Consider the following 22,402-nt stretch of genomic DNA (forward strand, 5'->3'; position numbering starts at 1 on the left):
GTGTTACAGTAAGCTCATATGTCAGTGATCCAAATGCAACACCTTTTTGAGTCAAGAAACTGCATTAGCTCCATGCAAAGTAATGAGATTTTTTTATCAGCGTTTTATGCAGTATGACCATCACACAAGTAACATACTTTCAGCATCGACAGCAAATTAACCGGGAAAACTTGACCTTTGACACCCATGATAAAAACGGTATTGCTTAGTTTCCAAATGATAGCCATATCCTCTTTGGAGAGAACTCTGTCATCATGTACAGTGAGCAAAATCTCTATCAAGGAGAAACACATACTTGATTTAATCCTTTATCAAAGGGAAATGCATTTGTTAGGACCCATTCTCATTAGGACCCTGCGAAAATTCATACTTGCAGGCATTTTGGATATAATAGGATTGTTAGGACCCATTCTCATTAGGACCCTGCGAAAATCCATACTTGCAGGCATTTTGGGTATAATACGATTGTTTTTAACCATTAGACCAACCAAATTATGAGTTCTAGCTTCTTTGTGGTTTTCTAGATTTCTGAAGAATTGAGTATTTCGGGATTTTGAGCATATTTCTTTCCATCCATACTAAAAACAGTTTTCAATCGATATTTCTACATCTGGTTTGTAATATTATCCTTATTGAGTAAGTACTTTTGGTTTTAAAGTTACATACACAGTTTCAAACAGTAATATGGCTTCCAATGATCTGGCATGCCAATGGGAAACACAAGTTGAGCAAAGAGAACAGTTACAAATAGAACGCAAATTTTGCAAAAGTGATTTTTGTAGTTGGTGTTAAAGCACCATTCAGTTGAGACAAAGAACACCGTCGCTCTTTGCACTTCAAAGGACCCTTTGGAAGTTGTGAAATGACGATACCAAAAATGATCGATGATTTGAACAAGAGAAACCAAGGTTGTAAGTGTATCGGTCGAGCAAATAGTAACACCGCATTGTATAGTATCGCATCACAAATTTTTAATACAAAATTTTAAAAAATCAAGAAAATTCAGAAAAAAAATAGTAAAATTCTAAAAAAAATCAAATCACATCAAATAATGATGAATTGCATAAAATACAACCATAAAATCACATATGAAGCATTTATGTCTCTGAGCTGCATAAGACATCATCAAACACCAACTATCTCACAAGAACAATGCAAAATATTAAATAACTTAGCAATTAAGAACATGCCACAAGACATACTTTCATACAAAATAAACAAAAATATTATGGCAATAGTTGCATTCGATTTTTAATCGAATTTCACGCATTACTTGAGTGCCCCATTGCTTTGCCGGATCATCTGACGCCATCTTTGTTAGAGTGTGAAACCTGATTTCTACCTTGATATAAATCTTTAATTTTCGCGGATCCAACTTCACAGTAAGTTGGCAGAGGGTTATAGCAAGGCAGCGCCCCCCAAGGAAAAAACAAAGTTGACACTAGCTATGTAATTTTATTCTTAATAAAGATTTTTTTACCTTAACCCATTTTCTTTAAGTGAAAAAATCGTGGAAATGCATTTTTTTACATTAACCCACTTCTTTGGGTGAAAAACAATGGAAATGCACTTCTAATGACCTCTAGACAAATGGAGAAGTTAACCCTCAAAAGGTATTTAAAACCGAAAATGAAAAGCACAAGAAAATTAGCAGATATGGAGGCGCAAAGTTCACCGTAATTACAAACAGTATCATAGGAAACTGACAGTCGGCCGGAAAACACAGTACCGAGCTAGAATCTGGCACTATTTGTTATCAAAGTCTAAGTTCGCGCCTTCTACACACCCCAACCTACTCTTAGACCAAATCTTAGGCCCAAAACACTTACGGATCTTGAGAAGTATGGATTTGAAGTTGTCGGATTTTCTTAAGTCTGTGTTGTACAGAAACTGTTCTGCTAACCGAAAAACGAGATAAAGTGTCGGAGCACAAAGCAAACTTATAGAGCACTCAAATATCTTTCCACAGAGCCAAAAACGCCAGTAAACTCATCTTAGGTGTTGAGATATGCTCAAGGAAAGTGATCGGACAGAGATAATGCTCTGTTCAGCAGAAATTGTATGAGTCATCGAATTTTGATTGTGATATCGAGCTACTCCAACCACAGATCATCGTGTAAACGCTCATGCAGGCTCTACTCACTCCAAATAACACCAAACACACTAGTGTTTGACCGGATCTAAACTCTCTTAACTAGAATTGCTACCGAAAAGTTCAGATCTAGTGTTTTTCTTACAGAACGTGTGTACAGGAAGAAGAATGTGCAAGCACACTAGATCCTAGCATAGATCCACACGAATTACCAGAAGAAATGGCTCAATTACGTAGATCTAGCTAATAAGGCCAAGTTTAGAGCTGAAAAACTTGAGAATTGTCGAATCTTGGCTTGTTACTGCCAAACTTCTTCAAGAGAATCGCCTATGGCTAACTATCTACTCAGTTTGAGATAGATTGACTGGGATTTCACGATCAGAGATTGACTTCACTTTAATTCAACATGCAGCAACTTGATTATAGCATCTGATCCTTAATTTGATTGAGATCTACCAGAATTTGCAGTTGGATCGCCGAAATTTATGAACATGTGGTAGATTGAGAAGATTTAATGAAGCTCAACTCTTAAGAGGAGCACTCACCACACGATCTAAGTGAGGAACACTGATTGAGCTCTGCTCAACTATTGGTCTGATCTAAGATTCAGATTTGATGTGAAGAAGTAGAAAGGAGAAGAAGTAAGGAGAGGAAGAAGAGAAGAACTAAAAGGAGAGCTCTTTAATTTCAAATTCAATTTTCAAGATGATACCTCAACAATTAGCATCAATGAGTATTTAAAGCCATGGAAGTGGATCTCGGACTTGGATCCATTCCTTATGCATGAACCTAGCCCAATTGCCCCATACACCCTTATTCTAAATCAAATGTAAGAGAATTACATGAAATAAAATGAAACTCAAGTAAAATTCAACAAGTCAAGCAAGCCAAAACGGTTAGGGGCTCAAGGCCATGGGTTGACCGAGCACACCCTAGGTGGAGTCAGGCCTCTTAGAATTCTATCAGTCCACAAGCTTCCAAACACTTGTCCTTATGTGCAGGATGGATTTGTTGTCATCTCCTTTGGCAGGCCAAATGGGTTTCCACACCCAATATCCGTGACATTCATCCATTTCTACCATACTCGACATTTCATAGCTCTTGCCTCTAACTTATGCATCTTTAGAGAGGCCTTCTTAGATGTTGCCCTCTCCCATGTAGTGTCGTACTTTCTCCTCAATTTTTAGGTCAGGTTCCAATTCCTAACAACTTGGTTGTAGTGTGTACCATATGGTGCAGTCCTTAGAATCACCTTATTGGCTTTAAAATCATATATCTCAACCGGATCATGCATAAACAATACCTGGATCCAAAGATCCAAGTGTGGATCTATAAATACCCCTTTGGCACCATTTTGTATTCATAACTTGAGAATTTGAATTTAATCCAAAAGAGCTCTTCTTTCTCTTCTTCTCCATTCTACTTCTACACATAAGATCTAAGTCCCAAATCAGATCAAGAGTTGAGTAGAGCTCAATCGGTGCTCATCACTTAGATTGTATGGTGAGTGTGCCTCTTAAGAGTTGACCTTCATTTGATCTTCTCAATGTATCGGTCATTCATAAATTGCGATGATCCTAATTCTCTTGTGCTTTAAGCGTGAATTTTGGTGTTGCTTAACTGTAATATTGTCGGTAAGTATACCAAATTGCGCTATGAGATGTGTTGTATCCTATGAGATATTGTGTTGTAAAGTCGAGTTTAGCATATAGGTGTGTTCTGTTTTGTTGTGTTATAGTTTAGTTTGCTAAGAGTTTGTTAATTTATTTCTAGTTGTAAAAACTTGTATTTGAGCCAATTTTGGTTGAGATGATTTAGAGGGCCTTTTGTACATTAAAGGAAGTGTGTTTAGTGCTTCAAGACACTAAGAAGACAAAAAATGGAAGGAAGATTAGAGTGAAGAAAGTTGAACTTGAAAGTAGACATAACTTGGCTAAGGAAGAATTGAACTCACAAGGCTCTTCATTTGCTTCAAAGTTTATCAATCCTCCAAGGGTCGTATCACCTAGCACCCACCACCAATGAGCTATCAAAAGCCTTGTTGTACAATTTATTTCCTCCAAAAATGACCAGCTATCAAAAGCCTTGTTGTACAACTAATTTCCTCCAAAAATGACCATGGGAGATAACTTAATATATGTTCTACTATAACATAGAAATGCACAATTGAACAAGCAAATATATGGCTTATAGATGTTTCTATAGAAGTCTATATTCCATTAAACGCTATAAATTCATGCAAGGTAGGCAGGTGCTACAATTAGTACTCAAGTTGGTTACAAAATGCCCTCACATCATGACTTGAGAAAGAAACTTCTTTATGAAATGTCAAGGAAATTAAGAAACATTATGTTGTAAATAGTCACTCTTGGAAGGATATAGGGTGTAACACAATGGCAAACATTGCACAAATAAGAGACTAAGCCCCTGATAAAAAAAATCATGTCTTGTCTAACTGGAGTTGTAAGATTAGTGGGTCTATCAAATTTATCCCAAGACTTTAAGGGTATGTTTGCGTAACACAGAAGGAAGTTCGATGCCACAATCCGCGTGGAGCCTCTTTCAGCGATAACCAAGCTTGACCCCCCCCACCCCAAGAATACTTTCTGCGAGGGAAGCGGGTACTGTGTTTGTGTGGCCATAGTGGAACCCCATATATTTAAGTGGAAACTGTCCATTTTCTGTAGCAAACAGGCCCTAAAGATTCTATGTACAGTTTCTTGTGAAGTTGTTCAAGAATTTTGACCTTTAAAAGTGTGCCCAATGAAGGAAGAAGATAAAGAGAGAAGAAGAAGAATGTGAAGAAAAAGATTAGTGTGTATATATAGAGAGAGGGGGCGATGCCAAACTGTCACGAAAGATTCCAGCAATTCAATACCAAGGTCCCAAAACATTCAAGAAAATATCCTGTCTAAACAACACCAACTTATATTTGACTTTGATCCAAGCCAATGAATCTGTGTCTTTCAACTGGATCAAAGACAATGAATATGCATCAGAAAAATACGAACAATAATTACAACAGTAGCAGTAGCAGCAGAAGCTGCTGCTGCATCATCAATAGTAGCAGCAATAAAGCAGTATATTATCAGTCCCTAGGGTCTGACAGTATAACCTCCTGGTTAAAATGTTCAAGCATGAAAACAGATACATGCACAAAGTAATTTATGCATAACATGCACAAAGTAGAAGGCTCAAGTGAATAACAGTGCCACGGCAAGATGATCACATCAAATTTAGCATGATGCAGCAAATTCTATATTCTTAAAAAAATAAACAGTACCTGACCAGCATTACGTGAATCAGGATCTATCTGAAGGCATTGCTCATATGCTTCAATTGCAAGTGAAATATTGCCAACATCTCTATAAAGCACACCTACACATCCATTTACAATTAATTAATCAAGAGTAGAAGCGCTGTTTTTTTATTTCATATGCACTTAAGTCAAAATACAAAAAAAAAAAACACTTCAATATATCACTTTGCAAATAAAAGTTTTTATATTGCAGGCATGACACAAACACGCTGACACGCATATGCATCTCAGTATGAAGAATAAAAATGTGACAACAAAGGCAAAGGAAAACCAGAGAAGAGTTCCCCTGCTTCTTTCCTTGACAAAGAAAGCAAAAGAACTTCTCACCTCATAAGATAGAGAGTGAAAGTGTAAAAGTAAAGAACGGCAGCAGCAGAATACATTACCAACGATTTAACAGAAGCCTTAAAACTAAGCTGCACTAACCAGCCTATAAATTGAATGTCTGTAATGATATTTCAATCTGCCAAAATGATCTAAGAAAAGTTGTGTCATCTGGACACTATAGAACCAGGACAGTTCTTTTTAGTTCTAAAACATGGAGGTTGATGTCAAACTTTGGAACTTCATTCCACGGGGTGGCTCCTCCCACTTTTATATCAAGGCGAGCATCCTCTTGGGTCCTTTTCCTTTAGTTCCATAGATGTTGCTTCCATTTGTTATTCTCTCCCTATTTAACTAAGATAAGTGTTATAAATTTAATGTCTATAATGGATGTTTCAATTTGTGGAGATGGTAGGACAAAAGTTGTCTCATCTGAACACTATAGAACCAGGACAGTTCTTTTTAGTTCTAAAACATGGAGGTTGATAATGAACTTTGGAACTTCATTCCACGGGGTGGCTCCTCCCACTTTTATATCAAGGCGAGCATCCTCTTGGGTCCTTTTCCTTTAGTTCCATAGATGTTGCTTTCATTTGTTATTCTCTCCCTATTTAACTAAGATAAGTGTCATAAATTTAATGTCTATAATGGATGTTTCAATTTGTGGAGATGGTAGGACAAAAGTTATCTCATCTGGATATTATAGAACAAGGACCGATCCTTTTAGTTCTTATGCCCATATTGGATGTCTAGAATATCAAAAGGCAAATAATACTCATTGATGAAACTTGCCACAAATGCTTCTCTCTCTTGCACACACTTTCAAAGAAAGCACCAAACATGTCCTGTGATGCATAGAAGACCGAAAGCTTTTCTCACAAAATATCCTGAGATTTTTCGATTATCAGAACAATCCCCAAACATAGAGGAGCTCTATCAGTGATGGAATTCTAGATATTATCTGCATCATGACTATTTACTTTGCAAATAACACTTTCCTCCTGAAACTCTCAGAAAAAGACAGTTTACCTTTTTGTTAGTTAGAATGACATGTTTAAAGATGGTAAGGACGTATCACTCATTTTCTTAAACCATACCCTTGTGATATGCAGTGGCATATCTGTGAATTATATCCATAGAAGTGGCATTTCTGGAATTTACTATAATATATTAATAAGATTTGAGAACCTAGAGAGACTGGTGGACTGATTTAGCATCGCTATTGCTGCCATCGCATTTTTCTCCTCTCTCTTTCTCTCTATTCTCAATAACTCCACGTCTGATTAACATGGTACCAGAGTAAAAGCTCTTGGGCAAGCTACCCAGACAGAGCTAAAGGCTTTTAAGTTCTTCCCCTGCTTGTTATGGGGAAAAAAAGATCTTCCCCTGCTTTCTCTATGCTTCGTTGTCTGTCTTGCTCAACCATTGTTTGGACCCACAAAATCCAGGTTTGAACTAGATCAAATTTCTGCAGATTTTCCTTATTTCTAACCTCGACATATAACTTGCACCCTGCAGATGTTAGCATTAAGGCTGGTGTCATTATTGGGCCTTGTTTTCTTGCTTCTACTCTGCTGATGTCAAATGTCAGCATTAGGTTGACATCATCAACATCAATCAATATTGTTTCTTCATCTTGGGTCCTTTCATAAGATCAGTCTTGCATCTTGTATATTTTCTGCATTTTCTTTTTTACCCAAGAAAATGACAGTTAATGATAAAATATCTCCAACATGTCCATCTTCACAATCTTTCTGAAGGTGAGTAGAAAGTAGTCTATGATAAGACCTTTATTATGGTCGTGGAGACGGGATTATTTTATCACTGACTGTAAGCTTAGGATGGGAACTAGAAAAACTCGATTTCAAGAATGTGTTTCTTCATGACAAGTTGCATGAAGAAGTGTACATAAAGAAGCAACCTAAATGCAACAACGCAGATGTGAAAGGTAAAGTTTGTCGTCTTGGTAAAACCATAGTCTCAAACAAGCCTCTTATGCATGGCTTCACAACTTTCCTCACGCACTCTTTGATCATGCGTTTACTTGAAGTCAGTTTGATCTTTTCTATTTATGCATCAAAAAAGGTCTGATATGACTATTATTTGTATGCAGATAACATGGTTATTAACAGGGACCTCTTTGAATCATAATCAAGAGGTAAAATGGCTCTTACATGATAAATATCAAATGAAGGAATCAGGACCTTTGTGATATTTTCTCGCAAGATTCTCAACAAAAGTATACAATTGACCTTTTGCTAAAGTGAAGGATGCCCCAATGCAAGCTTCTTTAAACAGACGCTGCAATGAATAAGCATATTGTAGAAAATGAAAGGGAATATTTAAGTTTTCTATAGACATCTAGATGTGTAGTGAAGGCACTGCAGTACCTGTACTTTACAAGGCTAGACATTAGCTTTGAGGCAGATCAGACCATAATTCATGAATGCTCCTCACAAGAGCCATCTTGAAGCCATTAATAGGATTCTCAGGTACAAGAAGGGAACTTGTTGATACGGTTATGGTAAAAAATGTTAAGATAAGTCGACTACTTTAGAGTTTTATCCATGCTTAAGGTTGTTTTTTATATTTTATAAATAATAAGAGACCTAACTGCAATTTTATTCTTTTGGCTAATCTCTACTTAAAAAGGAGATTAGACCTAATTCAACAGTGAGAATGTCTCTTCCTCTCTCTCCCTTTTCTCTCTTTCATCTCTTAGTCTTCTAGTGTACTAATCTACATGGTATCAGAGCAGACGTCCTTGGGAACGTGAATTCTGGTTCTGCGCCAAAACTTGCGTGAAGGTCATCGGATCACGTGACTTCGAGATCGCGTGAAGGTGGATCGCGTGACTTCGAGATTGCGTGAAGTTGGATCGCGTGAAGAAGATCAGGTAAGGTGTGGTCGTTTTTTTTTGGTAGTACAGATCTGATAACAGATTTGTAGTCTGACAAAAGTCATGACTCAGATCTGTAATCAGATCTAAAAGTCGTGGTGAAGCCATGGGTTTTCGGTCGACCCGATCTGGTAAGTATAGGTATGGGTGTTGTGCAGACGTCGTGAAGCGGGCGACACGCGTTATCTGTGTTTATGTTTTGGTGATGATAGAATGATAGCGTGGAACTGCATATTGTATCAGACTATGTTATGCTGTTGTGCAGACGTTGTTATCAAGTTTTTTTTTATCCAGATCAGATCTGCAGTGTGGACCTGTATATTGTGGAGCGCGTATTCGTTTTTTTTTTATTCCAATCTAATACAGATCTAGGTGTCGTGGTGAAGACAAATCACCGTCGTCGATCTGCGTATTGTGGAGCAGATCGTTATTTAGTGAAGAACTCAGATCTGATTTCATAGTGGATTGGAGAGTAGATCCTTTTTCTTTGTAGTCAATCTGACTTTCAAATTGTGACAGTTTTTTTGTGCTCGTGGACTTCTATTGCAGCAGCAGCATTTGTTGTGATTTCTGAGTTATTGTTAATCATTATGGGTAAAGCTCCCAAATCTGATTACAAGAATGAGGCTATTGGAGAATATAAAGCCTTCGCCAATCCTTTCTCATATGGTTCTTCCGTGAAATTGAATGAAACAAACTATGCAAGGTGGTCCAGGATGTTTATGATGTCGATGTCCGGACATCGTAGAAAACATATTTTATTGGAATATGAGCCAAATGATAAAACTGAAAAATATAATACTTGGGAAGAAGATAATGACATTGTTATGTCATGGATCATGAATAGCATTGAACCTCATATTGAAGATGCATAATTTATTATAATACGACTAAACAGATATGGGATAATCTTCAAAATACATATTCTCAAGAGACTAATGTGAGTCGTATTCTCCAAGTTGAACAGGAGGTATATAATTTACAGCAAGGTGATCAGACCTTGGCCCAGTATTATGCATCTGGTAAGGCTGCCTTTGAGAGACTTAATGCTCACAGACCTCTGTGTTGCTCAAAACAAAAAGATCATCAAGAACAGACTATAGTTGCTCGGTTCCTCACAGACCTATCATCAGAGTTTACAGTTGCTAAAGTCCAAATGTTGACCGGGACTGATGTTCCTACTCTTGTTGATGCATACAATCGATTGAGTAGACTTGTCATCTCTCTTCCACAATCTCAACATGCATCTCAGTCATCTGCTTTAGCGGTTCCATCTAGTTATGGACGAAGAAATACTCTGAATGTTAGAGGCAGAGGTCGTGGAAAAGGTTTGGCAGGTAGAGGTAAATTTCAATGTACCGATTGCGAAAAATCAGGGCATTTAAAAGATCGTTCTTGGGATAAACATGGACGGCCTACCTTTCCTCCATTGAAGTCAAATGTTTCAAAAGCTAATGTTACAAAACTTGAGGTAGAAATGAAACCAATTCTCCTAGTGATTCGATCACTCTTAGTGGTGTTGAATATGATGAACCGGTTGCTCATCGTTCTTCAAGTTCCTCTTCTCCTGTAGCTGGTGTGGCCTTCTCAACAGGAGACCATCTTTCTCCTCATGATAGAAAGTGGATTATTGACTCTGGTGCATCTAGACATATATGTGGAAACTCTCAAAAATTTTCAGAGATAAAGGCTATTACTGCACATCAAAGTGTTTCATTAGCTGATGGGAGTTCCTCCCTATTATTGGTCAGGGAAATGTTCCTATATCCTCTTCCTTGCAGTTGAACAATGTTTTGCATGCTCCTTCATTTCCTCAAAGTTTACCCTCAGTTAGTTGCCTTACAAAAGAACTGAATTGTAGAGTGATATTTGATCCTGTGTGTTGTCATTTTCAGGATTTGCTGACGGGGAAGAAGATTGGTGGAGGCTATGAAGAAAATGGAGTCTACTATCTACATCACTCAGAGGGAAATATTTATGCTGCAGTCGATTATTCCTCAAGTCTTGTTCAGTGGCATCGTCGTCTTGAACACCCTTCATTGTCGAAGCTTCGTCTTGTCATTCCTCAAATTTCGTCTACTACATCATTCCAGCGAGAAGCATGTCAGTTGAGCAAGCATCATAGGAGTTCGTTTCCCTCTAGTCAGAGTCAGTCGAGTCAAAAAGTCTTTGAACTTCTTCATGTTGATGTATGGGGTCCTAGTAAGATTCCTACCAGGACCCAATGTCGTTATTATCTTGTTATTGTCGATGATTTTTCTAAATTGTCTTGGGTGCTCTTAATAAAAGAAAGATTTGAAGTTCCTAACATTCTAAAATCTTTGGTCATTGAAATAAAAACTCAGTTTAAGTCAGTTGTTAAGATTATTCGCATTGATAATGCTCTTGAGTTTAAAACCACAGCACTATTGCAATTTTATCGGGATCATGGTATTCAACCTCAAACCTCATGTGCATATACTTCTCAACAAAATGGGGTGGCTGAACTAAAACACAGGCATCTCCTTGACATAGCACACACCCTTATGATTCAATCCAATGTTCTTGCTTCATATTGGGGTGATGCAATTACCACAGCTTGCTATTTGATCAACCGCATGCCTTCATCATCTGTGGAAGATCAAATTCCTTTACAATTCCTGTATCCGAGTGCACCTCTCTTTCCTCTTTCCCCCAAGGTATTTGGGTGTGTTTGCTTTGTGCCCAGACTCGAACCTGACCGTGATAAGTTAGCAACTCAAGCCACTAAGTGTATATTTATAGGCTATCCAAAAAACCAAAAGGGGTATCGATGTTATAATCCAATCTCTCGTCGAGAGTATGTCAGTGCGAATGTATCTTTCTTGGAGTCCCTTCCATACTATTCTAGTACTGGTGCTCAGCTGCAAGCTGATCAAGATGACTCTTTTCCACTTCCTGTTCCTCTTTTTCCTTTGGAATCGGTGCCCTCATTACCGAATCCAACTCCACCTACCTCACGGTTTCACAATCCTCCATTGGTGTATGTGCATAGAGCTCCACCTCCTCTGGTGCCTCCATCTTATTCTTCTCCTAAGGTAAGTACTCCTGATAGCAATGACATTCATGTTGATGATGACAGGCCAATCGCTCTGCGGAAGGGGACACGACAATGTACCTTATACCCTATGTCTAAGTTTGTGTCAAATGCCAGACTCGGTAATCAGATGAAAGCATTTATTTCAGCCTTATCTGCTGAAACTATTCCTATGAGTTATCAAAAGGCAGTTCTCGATAGTCGATGAAAGCAGGCTATGCAAGATGAAATAGATGCTTTATTGTCTAAACAGACATGGGATCTCGTTGATTCCCCAGGGGATGTGGACATTGTTGGATGCAAATAGATATATACCATTAAGTATACCTCGGATGGTTCAATTGAAAGGTATAAGGCTAGGTTAGCAGCAAAAGGCTATACTCAGACATATGGGGTTGATTTCTTTGAGACCTTTTCCCCTATAACACGAATGGGCACCATTCGTCTTGTTCTTTCTGTAGCTATTCACCGTGGATGGAGTTTGTGTCAGATAGATGTGAAAAATGCATTCTTATATAGAGATTTGTCTGAGACAGTCTACATGCAACAACCTCCTGTGTTCGAGGTTGTGGGGGGAGTGTCAGAAGGTGTGTAGATTAAGAAAGGCGACATATGGTTTAAAGCAAAGTCCTCGGGCATGGTTTCAAAAGTTGTTTAAGGTGATGTCAAAGTTTGGTTTTAATAGATCAGCGTCAGATCACACATTATTTATTAAGAAAACTAACTCAGGCATAGTAGTTACGGTATATGTGGATGACATCATCCTTACAGGAGATAACATGAACGATATTGCAGCTACGAAGGCTCATCTTCAAAAACATTTTGTTACAAAAGACCTTGGTTCCCTTAGATACTTTCTAGGCATAGAAGTGGACAGGGGCAGTGAGGGTGCGGTTTTGTCTCAACGGAAGTATGTTCTTGATTTACTAAAAGAGACAGGAATGTTGGGAGCTAAACCAGCCAATATTCCCATGGATAACAAAGTTTATTTGTTGGATGAGGGGTCAAAACCTGTTGATAGCAAGAGTTATCGCTCATTGGTAGGAAAGTTACTATATGTGACAGTGACTAGACCTGATATTGTTCTAGCTGTAAGCAAGGTTAGCCAATTCATGGACAAACCGACTGTGGTACACTGTAATGCTATATTGATGATACTCAGATACTTAAAATCCTCTCCTGGAAAACGGTTGTTATTCAAGAAAAGAGGCACTCTGGAGGTAATTGCTTACTCTGATGCTGATTATGCTGGGTCTGTAGAGGATAAGAAATCTACCACAGGATTCTGTGTATTTGTGGGAGGTAACTTAACTTAATCTCCTGAAGAAATATAGAGTTATGGCCCAAACAGCAGCTGAATTAATGTAGGTTCGAACAGTGCTGATTGATCTTCAAGTGAAGGTTTTATCTCCTATGGTGATGATGTGTGATAACAAGGCAGCCACATATATAGCCAATAATCTGGTATTTCATGAGAGGACAAAACATATTGAAGTTGATTGTGATTACATACGAGATATAGTTCAAGCTGGACATATCTCTACCAAGCATGTAATCTCTGATGATCAAGTTGCAGATATTTTTACAAAGCCTCTTGCCAGGCCCAGTTTCTCAAAATGTTGCGGCAAGCTGAGCATGATTGATATCCATGCTCCAGCTTGAGGGAGAGTGTTAAGATAAGTTGACTACTTTAGAGTTTTATCCATGCTTAAGGTTGTTTTTTATATTTTATAAATAATAAGGGACCTAAGTGTAATTTTATTCTTTTGGCTAATCTCTACTTAAACAAGAGATTAGACCTAATTCAATAGGGAGAATGTCTCTTCCTCTCTCTCCCTTTTCTCTCTCTCATCTCTTAGTCTTCTTCTGTACCAATCTACAAAAAATATCTGGCATGTGTACAGATTAAAAAATCATGTTTATGGAAAAAAGAAAAAATAAATTAAAACAAAATTAAAATCATATAAAGTAGAAAATTTTAAAAATAATTATCACACTTTTCACATTCTATGAATTTAACACAATAAATTCAAAATACCAGTGACATTTGACTATGATGGTAAACAAGGCTTGTGGAGAACATTAAATATCAAAACATAATATTTGTCACCAGAAATAAAACAAACTAAACTCTTTTTGCCAATAAAAAATGAGTTCAGCAACATTTACCAGATGTGTATAATGAGAACATTTCCCAGCAGTCCACAAATGTAGTATAGTCTCACTCTGACATGCTTAATTTCCTAAAGCAATGTTGTGAAAAGCTGAGGCGAAGCGCTCACCAAAATATGAAGCAAGGTGTAAGCCTCAAGGCGTAAAGCGTAGCCTCACAAATACATTTTTAAAAACTTTAAAAAAACTTTAAAAAAATATCTTAAAATACAAATAAATAAAAAATTTGCTTTATTGATGAAGCAACAACCAATAAGAAATAGGAAATCTCAAATAAATACCAAAAATATCACAAATTTTTACTTTCCATGATGTAACAGTCTAAGTACATGTACATACACAGTCACCTGCATATTTGCAAATAATAACACAAACTGAAAGTAACAATAAACAATTTGAAATATACAGAAGAAGAAGAAGAAAAAGAAGAACGGAAGAAGGAGAAGATGAAAGGAAGAAGAAAAGGAAGGAGGAGGGAAGAAGAGGAAAAGGAAGGGGGAGAAGAAAAGAACAAGAAGAAGAAAGAAGAGAAGAAAAGGAGAGAGAGAGAGGTACGTACCTGGTGGTGGTGGGCTCCCCTCCTTGTTCTTCGTTCTTTCGGCAGGAGAGAGAGAAGGGGGGAGTGCCCTGTCGGGCACCTCCCCCATTCTTTTTTTTTTACTATCAAATTTAGGTCAAATGGGGGATTTGACCTCCATTTTATACAAGTAGGCTAGGAAGTGTGCCTCGCTTCAAAAAGTGTGCCTCAAGGCCTATAAGGCGTCTGCGCTATGCATGTGAGCCTCAAGGCACAAGGCGAGGCATGCTTTTTGCACCTTAAGGCACGCTTTTCACAACCCTGCCCTAAAGTTATCACTAAATATCCATTTATGAACAGAAATTACACATTCGGCTCAATCCTAGCTTTTGGTACAAGCTCAAAGACAAGTTCACAAATAAACAGTAACTACAAAAAGGAAAATGCATCTTCAGGAAAGATATACAGCACTCAGGAATGCACCTAGATTGTTATAAGCTTCAGCATAGGTGGGATTTGTAACAATAGCTTTCTCAATCATGCTTGCAGCAGCATCCATTTTTCCCTGCACATAATAAGGTGAAATCATATACTTCTTCTCAAGTGAAACAGATCTACAACATGTTCGACCTTCAATCACTACTAACATGTGAATGTTAAGCCAACTTTGTCTACAGAATGAAACAGATCAAACCTGAACAGTGTAGACAACTCCAAGGTTATTTAGAGATTGTGAAAAATTTGGTTTAATTGATAAAGCAATCTGCAAAATTAAATAACATATGGCTTAAGCTGCATAATATAAAGAGTAAGAAGATAAAAAGTCCTTAAGGAAATAAAACATCAAGTACTCATTATGATAATTTTAGATAGTAATAGTGTAAAGACCAATCAATAGGACTTGCCTGATAACACTCCACTGCTTTGTCAAGATTGTCTCTGTCCTTATAAATGACTCCCAAGTTGTTGCAGGCCTCCGCACAATGAGGATTGAAGTGTAATGCAAGCTCATAGAACACAATTGCCTTCACCAAGAATGATCCTTTGTTAACAACCATAAGATAATAGTGCAAAAAAAGAAAACAATTACATATGATGCATCAATAAAGTAAATTAGATGCAAGCATAATAAGCAAGGTAGCTGCCCATCCTAAACCAATGACAAAATAGCAGCAGCAGTAGCATTACTAGTAATAACAATAATGATGATGATTATAGTAAACTGACAGCTCAACTACTCTCACCATGAAAAAAGATTTGAAATGCCAGCTAAAGCCCATTCTAGGATCAAGAGATCCTTTTCTATCAGATAGGAAAAGCTGTTACACAAGATGTACTTCTAAATAGAAATAGGGGAACAAGAAAAGAGAGCATCAAAGGAAAGAAAACATTATAGAAGTTCACACTACATAACCCATGAAATTTGAGAAGATGCATGTTTCTGAATAAAAATAGCATATCTTACACAGTGCAACCCGTTTTACTTACCATGTATAAAGCAAAATGATAAGAGCAAAACTTCATGACGAATTATTAAGAAGGTTATTGGTTACCTTCTCAAACTTCAACATTTCTCCATAAGCAACACCAAGATTGTACATAGCATCAGCATAGTGCCAGTTGTAAAACAATGCTTTTTTGTAGAGAGCCACTCCTTGGTTAATGTCCCCCTCCATTTTTACCTGAATATGAACTTTGTCATGTTATTGTTCAAGCTAAAAAATATGATGAATCAGCAATACAACATTTTTTTAGGGAAGCAATAAATACAACATTACTTGAAAGAAACCAAGGTGTACTACAGGTATGACCAAACCATTTTGAAAATATTAGTACAATGTATGAGCAAGATCTAAGCTGCCTATTTTCAGGGAAAGTTAGCATGTGGACAGTAGAAAAGGTCAAAAGCAAATGATGGGCAAAAAAAGAATAATACATAAAGTAAATGCTTCATTTGACACAGTAATAACTCGCACAAGAAAATGACAGCCAGGGAGAACATATGAGACAGCAACTAAGAAAAAACAAAAGTTTAACTAGATGATGTGGTATAGAATCATCAGTGGAGCTAAAAAATGAAGTGATGATCCTCTTCCTAATATGTGCTTCAAAGAAAAACAGAGGAAAGGGTTAATGACCTTTATTAGGAATCAGGCCTACATGGATTAGATTCAATGAAGGCCTTCAAAATACCTATATATACCAGATCTGTACATTTTCCGCAATATAATGGTCTAATCATGTTATGGTAAACATACCAGATCCCTCTGCAAAGAAAAGCCACCAGCATATGAGGTATTATATGAAGATGTGATTTACCTCAGAAAAGTAGATGGGAATAACCTAAACAGAGCCCTGACATAAGCACAATTACATAGTGGACACTATGAAAAGTTGCGTGAATGAAAAGTTAATGTGTGTATCATTCTAGATGACCTTTACTGGTTCAAACTTAATTGTTAACAATAACATCTGCATTGCCAGAAAATGAAAGCTAGTGGATCGGAGCACCAATTCTAACAATGGAAATAACATACACTTACAAATACGACCACCAAATACATGATGGTAACAACTAATAGACAAGAACATCACTATCTGCTTCAAAGGTAAAAACTCAAGTTGGACGACTAATAAGTTGAGCAAGCAACATTCATGTTTTTATCTGGCTGTTAAAAGACACTCATGCTTCCATCGCATAAAGAAAACAATTGCAGAGATAATGCTGAAACAATGACACTAGTGAAAGACAAAGACCACTAATAAGCAAGATTAAAGGTTAAGAAAAGTCGAGAAAATTTAAAGTTCAAAGACCACTAATAAGCAAGATTAAAGGTTAAGAAAAGTCAAGAGAATTTAAAGTCACCTTCGTTCCTAAATCTGTCAAGGCTATGGCCATGTTATTCTTTGCAATATCAAAGTTTGGAGACACATGCAAGCACCTGAAGGGAAAAATAGAATCCAACAACACAGCATAAATAGAAACGGATAATCAAAATACTGAGAAATAAGCATTAGAAAGTATGTGTAACATTGTTAACAACAATAAACAAACACCTCTCATAACAAGCAATAGCTGCTTCCAAGTCGCCACGGTTTTTATATATGACACCCATATTGCAATATGCCTCTGCATACATTGGCCTCTGTTGTGCAGCTTTCTCATAACAGCTAAGTGCCATATCATATTGCATCATCTCAGAATAGACCACCCCAAGGTTATAGTATGCAGGCTGCATAAAAATGCAAAGAACAAAAAATGGCAACACAAGCAAACAAAAAATTCTTGAGAAAATCAATCATAAAAATTAAAAGGGACAGAATTGAAAGTTTACAGCATATTGGCTGTCTATTTTCAGAGCTTCACAATATTTCTGAATGCCCTCTTGAGTGTTTCCAGAAAGTTTCAAGCTAGTGCCAAGGTCAGTCAAGACAATGGCTAGACACTCTGCAGCTGGCCTGTATGAAGGATCGGCCTTCAGAGCTTTCTGATATGACTGCATCAAGCAACCAAAATGAAGGCATTAATGTTCATTTTGTCAACAATTATGCCAATTAGAATGCAAACAATCCAAATAACTTAACAATGTATACTCTACCAATGACATTCACAATTGTAAAATTACAGGTGACATACTGTAACCACAAGTAAATTATATTCAGAAGTTACTTCCAAATGTGAAATTGGCTGCAAGCAACATAGTAAATGCATACTTTTTTGTGTACCCAAAAACCAAAACAGGTGTTGTATTTTCATGTTGCATCATAAAAATTGCAAAAAATAAGTATCATAAATATTAAAAAGACAAGATTTTAAAAATATAAATAATCAAGAACATAGGAATTTGAAAAGAAAGTAATTAACACTAAACAATCCTAGATTGGGAATAAACCAACATAAATTATTGAAATAGAAGTGTTATATGACCTGAAAATGACAATCATGATGCCGGTAATCTAATGGCACCCTCACCTAAATACTAAACCTTTCACATGTATAAGACAAATTCTTCTACTCATAGGGAGAGAAATTACTATTTTTGTTACTCCCCAGCAAAGTCACAGGGATTTGGCCAACCAGGTGCCACACCCGCATCGACGCGACGCGGGTGCGCGTGGGGGTGCGGCACCCGGTGTGGTCAACCCGTCCCTGGGTGCGGTCAATGCACCCAGGGTCATTTTTGTCCAGTTTTGAGACTTTAAAAAAAATTTGCCCGATGAAAAGGGTTGCAAAGAGGAGGATTAGGGCAAAATTTTCCCTTCCTCTACTCCCGACCTCTCTTCCTAAAGCCGATCGACTCAGGTACTCTCTCTCACTTGACTCCCTCTGCTCTCCTCCTCTCCTCTCTGACTCCCTCTGCTCTCCTCCTCTCCTCTCCGTCTTGCCTCTCTCCCTCTTAGAATGTCGGGGAGGGGCCCCCTACGCTCTAAGTTGGGGGAGGGGCATCATTTCCCCTCCCTGTTCCCTGTTCCCTCTCTCAGAGGTTGGGGAGGGGCACAACCCCCTCCCTCTGCGCTCGAGTTGCGAGGGAGGGGTGTCATCCAGTGAAGATCAGTCCTTGGATCAACAGATTTCAATATCTGAACTTGTTTTTTCAGTAATCAAGAATTCAGCAGCTGCAATTTTTTCGGCTCAAAAAATTTAGTTTTTGTCAAAAACAAATTTGACCCAAGGGCCGATATTCACTAAATAAAACATGTAGATTATATCTACAATGTCAGATTGAGTCGAAACATATTTTTTAGAAAAAGGAAAAAAAAAGGTAAATATGGTGGTTCTAAAAAATGTTTTATTCCTAAAGAATATTATCGATATTTAAGATCGACAGCTTTAATCAAATGCAGGTGGTCATATATATGCATTGTTTAGTTAACTGTATAATTATAATAAAGCAGGTAATGGTTAATGAGTTCTTTCTCATTTTGAGTACACTGAATGTTATATATTTTTCTTGTACCTTTCGGTATTTATTTATACATACTACTACTATATTTTTTATAACTTATTGTATATGTTATTGACTTTGCACTCAATATTATAAATCTTGATTGTGTGCATAATTGATTTTAAATTTTTTTTTTCAGGACAAAAATGGCGGATAAAGAGAAAGGTTTTGTATCATCCTCATCCCCACATGTGAGATCTGCTGATAGTTGTAGTGGGAGCGATGATGTGGGGCCACTATGGGTCCATGTAGATAAGTTTGCAAAAACTGAAGGAGGTAGTGGAAACAAGAGATTTTGATGCAAGCTCTTTGGAAAAAAAATTGGTGGGTCTTACACAAGAGTTAAGGCTCATTTGTTGAAGATACCAGGACATGGCATTTCAGGATGGAGAAGAGTTGATGAGGCAATGCGAAAACAATACAAAAAATACAAGAAGAATATGAGAAGAAGAAGACAATGAGTGATTCTTGTGCAATTAGTGTGTCATTTTTAAGCCATCAAGAAGATGCTCAAAAAAAAAGTGAATATAGGAGGTAGAGGAAGATAAACGATACAAGTATCATTCAATACATATGAAAGGGAGGAGATGGATAGAAAAGTAGCGAGGTATTTTTATTCTAGTTCACTCACATTTAATGCAGCTAGAAATCTTTATTGAAAGAATTTATTTACTTCTTTGGCAAATTGTAATTTGAGTGGCTATGTACCTCCGAGCAAAGAAAAAAATATGAACCACAAGAAGGCAAATGTTGAGAGATTGCTAGAAATTAAAAAATATTCATGTGAGCAAAATGCAGTTTCTATTGTTTCTGATGGGTGGACAAATATTCAAAAGCGTCACTAATCAATTTCATTGTTTCTTCGCTTAAGGGCCCAGTATTCTTGAAAGCAGTTGATACATCGGAGGAATATAAAAATGTTGAGTATTTGAATGGGTTGTTTATAGAAGTAATAAAAAAAGTGGGTGATCAAAAAGTAGTACAAATCATCACAGACAATGTTTCAATTTGTAAAAGTGCAGCATTGAGTTTGAAGAGTGAGTATCCTCATATTTTTTGGACTCCATGTGTAGCACACAGCTTCAATTTGGCCCTCAAAAGCATCTGCAACCCCAAAGAAGAAGAAAATTCACCAACATATGCTCTATGTTTATGGATTGAAGAATTAGAAAAAAATATCAAAAGCATTAGGAATTTTGTTGTCAATCATTCATGCTAATGATATATTTAATAGGCATTCTGGCCTGAAATTATTGAAGGTCGCTGAAACACATTTAGCGTCCATCATTGTGATGGTGACGAGGATTAAGGAAGTGAATAATGGTTTGGTTAGCATGGTGACTGATGAGAATTGGGCATTATATCGTGTTGATAATGATGTGAAGGGTCAAGAAATTAAGAAATTTATTAATGATGATGAGTTTTAGGGCAAGGTCGTATATTTCCTTCAATTTACTCAACCTATTTGTGAAATGTTGAGAGAAGTTGATAAAGATGAGCCCATGCTTCACAAAGTTTATGAAACGTGGGATAATATGATTGAAAAAATACAAGTTATAGTTTTCAAGCATGAAAGAAAAAATCATGCATTGGATGATTCAGAATTTTTTAACCATATTCATTCAGTTTTAGTCGGAAGATGGGATAAGAGCAACACTCATTTACAATGCATGGCACATTCTCTTAATCCAAAATATTATGCAAAAAAATGGCAGCAATGTAGTATTGATCGTGTCCCTCCAAATTTAGACCCAAAGCTATCAAGGCATAGAAATATGTGTATGACAAGACTTTATCTAGAATCACATATTTTAAATCATGTCACACAAGAGTTTGAAACCTTTGCATCTTCAAGATTATATAGACAAGCATTACTCGCGAGAGAGAAGGATAATATAGATCATATTACATGGTGGTCAAAATTTGTATCAGAAACACCTCTTCTCCAACATCTTGCATTGAGATTGCTATCACAGCCTACTAGTTCATCATGTTGTGAAAGAAATTTAAGCACATATTCTCAAACCCATAACATGAAGAGAAACAAACTCACCAACAAGTGTGCAGAGGATTTAGTATATGCTCATTAAAATCTTAGACTAATTTCGCGAACCAATGATGAATAGAAGTACTAATTTGCTCTCTTAGTTATTTAACTATTTCTTAGTTTTTTCATTTAAATATACTTGTCATTAACATTTTCAAATTGGGTTTGTAATGCAGACAAGGATCATCCAAATTTTGGGATGTAAACCCAGAAGAGTGTGACTTAGAGGGAGAGCATGATTTCAACATTATAAACATGGATTTATATGAGCTCAGTCTTCCTTCTTACGATGCATTTGATGATGAAAAAGAAAATTATTAGGATTCATTACCTCATCATCATATACGTTGTGTAGGATATATTTTTGGTATGTAATTATGCATTTTTTTGTTTTTTTTAGTAGACTATATAATTTACTTCTTTTCTGCTTTACTTGTTTAATTGTTTTTATAATTGTGGTGTTGGTTTTTATAATGTAGAATAGAATTGTAGATTGTTAATTTGATTTATTGCATTCATGCATGATGATGAATTGATTTGATGATATTGTGATAATTGTTTTTTATTTCATTAGTGTTAATGTTGTTAACTGTTAAAACTTAAAAATTATATATATATAATTTTTTTTTGCCGCACCCTCACACCCAAGTTTTTTGAAAGTGCTGCACCGGCACCCATGTGACATAGCTCCCCAGAGGAAAAAAAAAAAGAGATTTTGTTAGTGAAAGGAAAAAAGAAAAGAATCAAATTCCCTATAATGAAACCAATTTTTTTTTCTTTTGTTTAATTCCATAGGATTTGAAAATTGAAACAAAAAATCAATCTCTATAGTTTGCATAGATCATTCCTTAGTATAGTTTTGTAAAGAAACACATGCACACAAAAATGGAGATAGTTCATATCTAGTCTAGATTCATCTCTAACATTTAGATAATAGAAATTATTTTATGCACTCTTTGTCATATATGAAGGCTCACTAGTGAACACAGTCTGCCTTACAATTGTTTAGTTTTTATGCTAAACATGAAGGC

The 22,402-nt window shown here is 36.7% G+C and overlaps 1 protein-coding gene across 1 annotated transcript in view; it reads right to left on the reverse strand.

The window, feature by feature from the left end:
• The window catches only part of LOC149816969 (putative UDP-N-acetylglucosamine--peptide N-acetylglucosaminyltransferase SPINDLY), a 75,379-nt gene that overhangs the window by 48,935 nt on the left and 4,042 nt on the right, over nucleotides 1-22,402 (reverse strand). The window contains exons 2-9 of the mRNA XM_089987836.1: nucleotides 17,714-17,875; nucleotides 17,436-17,611; nucleotides 17,245-17,320; nucleotides 15,932-16,060; nucleotides 15,284-15,403; nucleotides 15,073-15,141; nucleotides 14,862-14,943; nucleotides 5,376-5,470 (exon numbers count right to left, since the gene is read on the reverse strand). Of these exons, the coding sequence (XP_089843962.1) occupies nucleotides 5,376-5,470; nucleotides 14,862-14,943; nucleotides 15,073-15,141; nucleotides 15,284-15,403; nucleotides 15,932-16,060; nucleotides 17,245-17,320; nucleotides 17,436-17,611; nucleotides 17,714-17,875 (909 nt within the window). The remainder of the gene's footprint in view (nucleotides 1-5,375; nucleotides 5,471-14,861; nucleotides 14,944-15,072; nucleotides 15,142-15,283; nucleotides 15,404-15,931; nucleotides 16,061-17,244; nucleotides 17,321-17,435; nucleotides 17,612-17,713; nucleotides 17,876-22,402) is intronic.

Source organism: Nuphar pumila, chromosome 14, assembly GCF_984573655.1.
Source record: "Nuphar pumila chromosome 14, dmNupPumi1.hap1.1, whole genome shotgun sequence".
NCBI classification, from domain to species: domain Eukaryota; kingdom Viridiplantae; phylum Streptophyta; class Magnoliopsida; order Nymphaeales; family Nymphaeaceae; genus Nuphar; species Nuphar pumila.